General features: G+C 38.7%; 1 protein-coding gene across 1 annotated transcript; it reads left to right on the top strand.

The window, feature by feature from the left end:
- Positions 1–252: 252 nt before the first annotated feature.
- On the top strand, positions 253–5,743 carry LOC306836597 (proteinase-activated receptor 1-like; the record flags this gene model as incomplete). Its single annotated transcript, XM_079363771.1, has 5 exons — positions 253–294; positions 2,140–2,149; positions 3,197–3,265; positions 3,454–3,513; positions 4,140–5,743. 5 exons carry the CDS (start codon positions 253–255, stop codon positions 5,267–5,269), a joined length of 1,311 nt encoding a protein of 436 aa, XP_079219897.1. The 3' UTR covers positions 5,270–5,743.
- Positions 5,744–9,083: the final 3,340 nt, after the last annotated feature.

The following is a 9,083-nucleotide window of genomic DNA, read 5'->3' as shown; positions in this document are numbered from 1 at the left end:
TAATTTCCCTTCAAGGATCAAAACAGTGAATCTTGATATTTTTCTAATTGTAATCTCTTTTTAAATTTGTCGTTTTTCATTTTGAAATTTTGCAACCAATCTTTGAGCCTTTTTTTGCTTTGACTTGTTTCTTTGATTGCACTTTGGGATGTTGAAGTGCTCCAACCTATACGACCGTAGAGGTCGTCTGTCACGTAATATGACCCATAGGAGTATTTCCTAAATTAGCGCCCCCTATCGGCGAACGGAGAAATGCCACCCTGCACCGTCACACTGCTTGATGTGCTTACCAAGGTAAGTGCTAAAAAAACAGTGGAAAACAGTTAGCTAGCTCGGACTTGGGTTAGGGGTCAAACGTCAATCGATGACGAACACACATTCACCGGATCGAGGTTTTTTATGATTGAATAAATGGTCAACCAGGACAAATGTAAGATGACAAATCAGGTTGACTGAAATTGTTAAACTTTAAGATGCCTTTTTGCTTTTGAAATTAATACTTCTCTTTTTTTTTTTTTACTGACTCCAAAGACCTGTCCTCATATGACATGAAATGTCTTTGCTGTTGCTGCTGTGAGACAGGAAGGGACATCACACTACAAGAATTTATCTCTGTGCTGCAGACAGGCTGCAGACTGATTGGTGGACGGGTCTGTGGGCAGAGACAGAACCGATGTTGATAAAGATGTGCAGCAGAATCTGTTTAGTTTATTGTGACTGAATTAACTCATCAGTATGTTTTCTGTTTGTCTAACACGTTTGCTGCTGTGTGCTCTGATGTGTCGATGTGTTGCCATGGAAACAACCTTGAACAGTAAGAAGAATTTAAGTCACTCTCAACAATATTTGAAAGAGTTTGCATGTGGGCCTTTCTAACAATACATTTATTATTTGTTGCTCTCCTGTGTCTGAAACTTTTCGGTCTGTCTGCCAACAGCAGGTCAACCAAAATATTTTTAACCAATCACAAGACTCAGCTGTAGAAATGGACTAAATATTTGAATCTATATCTTATTTGACAGTATGTTCCTAAGGCTACTGGGCTGTACTGCAGAGATGTTATATGTTCATTCTGAATGTCGGTACAGACATGTAGAGAACTGTTTTTAAGTGCTTTTTAAAAAGGTAAATATTAAATACAACACGTAGAAAATGTTATGAAATATATTTTTGCTCTACTAAATTACCAATAATGGTTGTGCATTTTGTTTCAATGGACGACATTTCTTTGGTTTTACAACTTTGCAGTGCAAGAGGACAATTCTCAAACATGTTAAACTAATTAGCTCTCATGTGTTTTCGATTGATTTTAAAATGGTTCTTTTCATGCTCCTTTTTAATTTGTTGCACTCTGAGATGTTGTGTGTGGTCAATTAAATGTAATATTATTATTATTCAAGTGTTTAACAAAGGGCTGCATGGTGGTGCAATGGTTAACGTTGTTGACACACAGCAAGAGGTTCATGGTTTGAATCCCAGTCGGACAGACCCTCTCTGGGTGGAGTTTATGTGCTCTCCATCTGAAAATTATTAATTTGCTTTGGTAAATTTCTGACTCATCACAGGTGTGGGTGTTAATAATACGTTTAAAGAAACCTCCACTCCTTCAACTCCAAATAGGTGAAACAACATCATTGTCATGGTTTGGTTCTGTTTCATCTTTTTAGTTTTCATTCTGTCCTTAGTGTTGTGTTTGTTTCCTCGTGTTGACTGTTTCCCTTTGTGTGTTTTAATGTTTTATAGTCTTGTGTTTACTTTAGTCTTCAGTGTGTTTCCCTGTGTCCTCCTATGTTGCCTGTTAGTTTAATTCCTGTCTTGTGTTTTAAGTCTAGTCTTTAGTGTTTCCTGTTTTATTTTGTAGATCTGGTTTTAGGTGGTGTCAGTGTTGGGTTTTACTTTGTACTTGTCCTCTGTGTTCTGGTCTTGTGTTCTTTGTGTTTCCCGCCTTTGTGATTACCCTGATTGTCCTCACCTGTCTCATTAGTCTCACCTGTGTCTGATTACCCCTTGTCTACATAGTCTCTGTGTTTTCCTCAGTTTCTTGTCGGTTCATTGTCTTTGGTTGCTGTCGTTTGTCTCTCGTGCATGTGCCCTGAAATTTGGATTTGGATATTCTCTGTTCTTTGCTTTGGGATTTAGTTTTCAACTCGTAAGTTTTTGTTTTATGTTTTGTTAATAAATTTTGTTATTCTGCACACGAGTCCTCCTTCCTGTTTTCTACCCCGGATCGTGACAATCATAACTTAAACTCCCCATTGCTAACTGTCTTTATTTGTTTGACCAAAGAAAAATCCAGAAATAAAAGAAGCTGACTTCAATGTTTTCAAATAGAAAAACAAATGATCAAATTCAACAATCTGAAGTGAGACTTTTAGTGATGTCTTTTAAAGAAAAAGAAAACCTTGAAATAATTTGTATATTTGTAAAGATTTTTGTTTTCTTTTTGTCCTTGTTCAACAAAGTATTGTTTGCTGATATCGGCAGAAACTGCTTCAAGCTGATTGGAGCAGGTGTTTCAGAATTTAAAAAAAAAAAGAAAATTTGAGTATAAAAGTTTTAAAGGAAATGAGGCAGAAAGAAGTGCTTATCAGAAGTCTAAATATGGCTGTAACTTTAATAGCATCAACACTGGTTATGTTATTCTAAAGAGGCGCTTCAGTCATTTCGATCAGGAAAGATGAATGATCTTAAGAGAATTATTTATTACAATGATAATGTGAAAAATGTGACTTGACAGAAAGTCTTTGGCGCTTGGACTCTATGGGGTGGATGATGAGTTTGGAGAATGAAATTCTCAGCGTCATTAGGATAAATCCCCCCCGCCCTGGAGTCTGGACCCTGGTGGTGGTGAAGCTGAGGACTTGATGAGACCGAGTGGGAGGAAGAAATGATGGAGGATTCTGCTGCTGAAGATGGCGGGGATGGGGAGGTGCAGGGGCACACCAACACCAGCCTGAAGGAACTACGCCAATTAACCCAAAGACAGCCCAGACTGACAGCTGGAGAATGACAGCAGAAATGTGATAGGGTGAATGAGAAAGACCTGAATCATGGATCACTTGTAGTCTTCTTTACTGAACTTACGCTAGAGCTTCATTTGTTGGTTCCAAGAAAGTTTCTGGTTGGTCTTGATTCAAGACGTCAGTGAGGAAAAAAAGTTTCATCATGTTTGACACATTTTCCTTTCACTCTCCAGACACTGAAACCAGAGAGGACTCAGTCTATAATGAAACATCTGACGACTGGAATTATGAAGACTTTGATGGTAATGAAAGACACAGCATCCCTCAGGTCACACTGAACTTCATCTGATAAGTGATTGTTACAGTCAGCAATAAGTGAGAAAGATCATCTTAATGAGCATCACCGATTTCAAGATATTATTTTATTGATCCACAGAGGAGAAATTTGGAAAATTTTACATGTTTGACACGTTTTCTTTTTTCTTTTCAGAGGACTCTTTCGAGGGATCTCCAGAAGGACACAACCTGACTGATGACTCTGACAATGGAAGTAATAAAAGCTGACCTGTAGTGTAGAGTCTGACATTGAATCGCTCTCATTTCAGGGTTTTAAAAGAAAAGTCACAACAATGTTCATGTTCCAACTTTAAGCATTGGATGTTTCATTTTGATCAAACAAAGGTGTCACAAAAATGTTGATTCTAAAAAACATTGTGTTATCTTGTTGGTTAAAAGTTCAGGGTCGGTTATCGGGGAGATTAAAACATCTTACTTCCCTTCCTTGGAGTAACGTGTTTGACACATTTTACTTTCTCTTTCCAGCCCATCCAGAGATATTAAAGGGCTATGAGCCTGTTATAACCAGGGTCCTCATTGAATACATTGAAGGTAATTAGAGATGGGAGGAAAAGGACCAAATCAAAGAAGACAGACATGAAGCAAAAATATCTGTTTATAGGTTACAGATATTTTACTTTCTTTTTCAAACGGGTTCACCATTCGACCGCCCGGATGGACACCCCATCTCTCCTGATGTATATAATGGTAATGAAATGTGACCTCCTTTTTGACTTGGTCCTTGTAAAGAAACGATCAACTGGTTAATATATTCTTGAATAATTGTCTTGTTTTTTCTTAAATGTACATTTGAAACATTAATCTACATTCTCTTTCCAGACAGTGCAGCAGGACCTCAGGATATCCCATGCAGCTGTGCTAAAGTTACCCAACATAGTCCTGATGCAAAAGCTCTGCAGTCTGACACGTCTAACCACAGCCAGTACAGAATCTCAGAGGAGGCGCGGTTGTTTCTAGCAGGACCTGTGTCTACCATCCTCATCCCGTCCTTCTACACATTAGTCTGTCTCTTCAGTGTTCCCATCAACATCTGTGCAGTGCTGGTCTTCATGAAAAAAATAAAGGTAAAGAAGCCAGCAGTGATCTACATGCTGAACCTGGCCTGTGCTGACCTGCTCTTTGCCATGGTGCTGCCCTTCAAGATCTCATACCACTTTAATGGAAACGACTGGATATTCGGCCCCGCCATGTGTCGTGTGGTCACCGCAGCCTTTTACTGGAACATGTACTGCTCCGTTCTGCTCATAGCCCTGATCAGTGTGGACCGACTTCTCGCTGTGGTCTATCCCATTGACTCCCTGTCTTGGAGGAGTCCTACAAAGGCAATCATAGCCTGTGTGGTCATGTGGATACTCTCCTTCGCTGGCTCGTTGCACTTCCTCTTCACTGAACAGACTTTTCAACTCGCACAGTTGAACATCACCACCTGTCATGACATCCAACTCACAGTGCCGTTCTTGTGCTACAAGATGTACTTCATCATCCTCTGCTGCCTCCTTTACTTTCTCCCTATGGTCATTACCATGGTGTCCTACACTCGTGTGATCATGACCCTGAGCAAGGAGCAACCAAGAGTTCCAGACCACTCACTAAAGAAAAGAAGAGCTGTCTTTTTGTCTGGAACCGTACTGGTGATGTTCTTGCTGTGTTTCACCCCCACTAACCTCGTCCTCATCATTCACCAGGCTATGTATGGGAAGGGTCAGATCAAAGACAATGCAGACAACCTCTATGTTATCTATTCAATTTTTTTGTGTTTGGGGAGTCTGAACTGTCTCCTTGACCCCCTGGTCTACTACTTTGGATCATCCCAATTCCAGAAAGAGCTTTCCAGTATGATAGGGTGGAAGAAGAAGACACAGGGCACTAGTGGTGGTCCGTCTTCATCTGGTCCAAGTGATCCAAGCAGTACCACCTCAAACATGACATCCAACCACCAAGAAAAATAAAAAATGAAAACTCCAACCAGCAGCACTGACTCTTTTCAAGCAAACCTTTGCAGCCAATGCAAGAAACAACTGGTCTGACAGGCACACTCAGCAGACATTAAGAGGAATTATAGCATTTTAAAACCTTTATCCTTCATTTATTGTACACATTAACTTACTTTAAGCTATATATAATAGCTGCAAAAATTATTTCAGCTTATGCTTTGAGTGTGGGCACGTGCACACATGGGGTAGAAAACAAGAGGTAGAAAGGGAGGCGTGATTGGTTCATGAAACTTGTACTGAGTGCAGACATTGGTCGAAGTTTTTACGAGTTTACAACTGCGACTGCTACATCTATGGTCATGAGCTTTGGGTCATGACCAAAAGAACGAGGTCCCGGATACAAGCGGCCGAAATGGGCTTCCTCCGTAGGGTGGCCGCTTGTATCCCGGATCTCGTTCTGAGCTTAAAATGTTGAAAATTTTACGTTTGCCACGTGACTTTGGGAATAGAAGTAATAAAAGCTGACCTGTGGCATACAATCTGACATTGAACCACTCTCTCTCTGATTGTGAATATGCATAAGGCACCAGCTTCTATCATATACTATTGAGTATATAGACATAGTTCGCGTGAAATGTTAATGACTGTTTTTAAAGTGAAATTATGTCAATGTTTAAAAGGTGTGCAAATGTTCATTGGATTGGATTTGAATTCACAATATACTCATATACTGGTCTGCAACTAAGCTGTGCATCAAGATGTTGCAAATGTCTTTCTATTTTACAACTTTTTTTCTTAAAGCAATATTTTAAGATTTGTTATTACTATTATTATTCTTTATAATTACAGGTTAGAGACAAGACAGCTACTGTGCATGTGTGTGTATGTGTTGATATATTTTACTCTTGCCATCATCTGGGACAACAGATGAAAATTAGCTAGTCACCTACTGTTAATCTGGTAGATAGCATCTCTTCTCTTCTGAGACAAATGTTTTTTTGTACACTGATCCTGATTCAAATAAACTATAATCTAAACTTTCTCAAGGCTTTTCTTCACATTAGGTCAGCATATTATGGTTGATTTCGTTATAAAAATTCTACATACCTTGCATTGGGGTCTGTGAACACATCTACATGTATGCATGTTTAAAGTCCATGATTCTGTTCATGCAGTGACAGGGTGCTTTTTGCATAGAAGCTACATTATGCATTTCATTGCAAAAATCCACATGCAACCTCCAAACACAGTTTATCTTCCAGGAAGTCAACGTGATAACATAAAGAGCAAGCAAGCATGTTTTTACATGACACTTGATCTATTAAACAACGTTCTTAACATTATACATTTTCAGGTCTTTTCCGAATTATTAGTACAATGTTGGACTTCTCACTTCTGTATAATGTGACATTGACACCCTGGGTTGGTGAAAGACACTCCAACCAAGCATCAACAAGAGATTTAAATCACATAAACAGATTTCCCCAATTGCCATAAAATGATCTTCCTTCCCTTCATTTCGAAGTTCCACAGTAATTGTTGATTTCGCTGCATCTACAGTGTGATAAGAAGGCGATTTAGATGCTTGGAATTTGTGCTAAAGAGACTGCAGCTGATTGGTGGATGGCGGCATGGGAATAAGCAGTCTTTAGAGACATGACTGATTTAAATTCGGTGGATGAAAATCTGCAGCAGAGCCAACCTGGGAAAGGTCTAAAGAACACCGAACTAAACAGGACTTCTCAAAATACTGCTTTATTCTGTTTTTAAAACTTTTTGTTTCTGCAGCAAGATGTTTTCCTTTTGTTCACAAAGTTTGCTACTTGTGGCTCTGGTGTTCGGCTGTGTTGCCTCGGAAAAGACCTTGAACAGTAAGAAGAACTCAAGTAATATTTTAAGTATTAAATATGTCAGACAGGGCTTTTGCACATTTTAGCCAATCAGTTTAAAATCAAATTAAATCTGTTCATAATTTATTCCTTTTGACACGCTGGATTGTTTTAGATACTTAAAGAAATGTTCTGGGTTTTAAAGAGTTAGCATGTGGGCTTTGCAACATTGTTAAGGAGGATTTTTTATTGTTATATTACATAAAATGTGTAATTGTAGAAAATGTTAATATTGAAGAAGAAACTGTAAAAAAAAAATACAAAAAAAAAAAAAAAATGACACTGAGAAGATCAGACAATTGGATTGACTTGGATTCTAAAAAAACGTTGCATTATGTTTTTGGTGAACAGTTCATGGTCGGTTATTGGGAAGATAAAAACATCTTACTTGGCTTCTTTGGTATAACTTGTTTGACACATTTACTTTCTCTTTCCAGCCAGCGAGCTGACAGTTGGCTTTGGCATTTATAAAGAAGAATTCAATGTCAGAGACAAAGGTAATTTTGCTTCGCTCAGACAAGACTGAAGTTATCATACTTAGACCTAAGAACCTCAGAGAGACTTTTTCTGATAATATAACGGCCCTTCATGGCTTCAGCGTGACATCTAATACCACTGTAGGAGTTCTATTTGATCAAGGTGTCCTTTAACTATAAAACACCTTTCAAGGAGCTAATTTTCACATTCGTAATATTTCTAAGATCAGGCAGATCCTCTCACAAAACGGTGCAGAAAAACTAGAACTTGCATTTGTTCCCTCCAGGTTGGATTACTGTAATTCTCTTTTATCAGGCTGCTCTGGTAAATCTCTAAAGAGCCTTCAGCTAGTCCAAAACACTGCAGCTCCTGTTCTGACTAGATCGAGGAAAAGGGACCACCTTACTCCAATATTGGCTTCTCTGCACTGTCTCAATGTAAAATACAAGGTAGAATACAGCGCTTGGGCTTGTCTATAACATCTGATTAGGTTTGTTTTACTTTATTTTTCAAGCAGGTTATCATAATACACCATCCAATGACCAGGAAGGATACACCGATTCTGATCTCGCTGCATATAATGGTATATTACTATCATGTTACCAAGGGTTTTATCGAACAGTTAAAGATTGATTAAGGGTGGGCTATTGGAGAGGGGGGGGGGGGGGAATCGTAATTAGTAACCCTGTCACTTGTTTAACACATCTTACTCCTTCTCTTTTTAGGCTTTTCTGAGGAATCTTGGAAAGACTTTTTACAAGGACAGAATGTTACTGATCAATTTGGCAATAACGGTAACAAAAGCTGACCTGTAGCATCGAATTTAGATCACTCTACTCTGAACTTTGGGCTTTTAAAAGAAAAGTAACAACAATGTTTACATTAATTGAGCAACATTATCTATACGCCTATCATAGTGAATAGAGGGCAGAAAACAGTGACACAAACATTTGTTGATTCTAAAAACACGTTGTATTATGTTGTTGGTTAGCCGTTCAGGGTCGGCTGTTGGGGAGACTGAAACATCTTTCTTAGCCGTCTTTGGTATGACTTCTTTAACACATTCTACTTTCTCTTTGCAGTCAGCGCAATGATAGATGGCTTTCACCTTTATGAAGAATCACCCGAGGTCATAGTCGAAGGTAATTTTGCTTCGCTCAGACAAGATTGAAGTTATCGTATTTAGACCAAAGAACCTCAGAGAGACTTTTTCTGATAATATAACGGCCCTTCGTGGCATCAGCGTGACATCTAATACCACTGTAGGAGTTCTATTTGATCAAGGTGTCCTTTAACTATAAAACACCTTTCAAGGAGCTAATTTTCACATTCGTAATATTTCTAAGATCAGGCAGATCCTCTCACAAAACGGTGCAGAAAAACTAGAACTTGCATTTGTTCCCTCCAGGTTGGATTACTGTAATTCTCTTTTATCAGGCTGCTCTGGTAAATCTCTAAAGAGC

The sequence above is a fragment of the Symphodus melops genome (assembly GCF_947650265.1).
Source record: "Symphodus melops genome assembly, chromosome: 16".
Taxonomy (NCBI): Eukaryota; Metazoa; Chordata; class Actinopteri; order Labriformes; family Labridae; genus Symphodus; species Symphodus melops.
The sequence above is the reverse complement of the archived record's forward strand: the minus strand, read 5'-3'. Positions and strand labels throughout refer to the sequence as shown.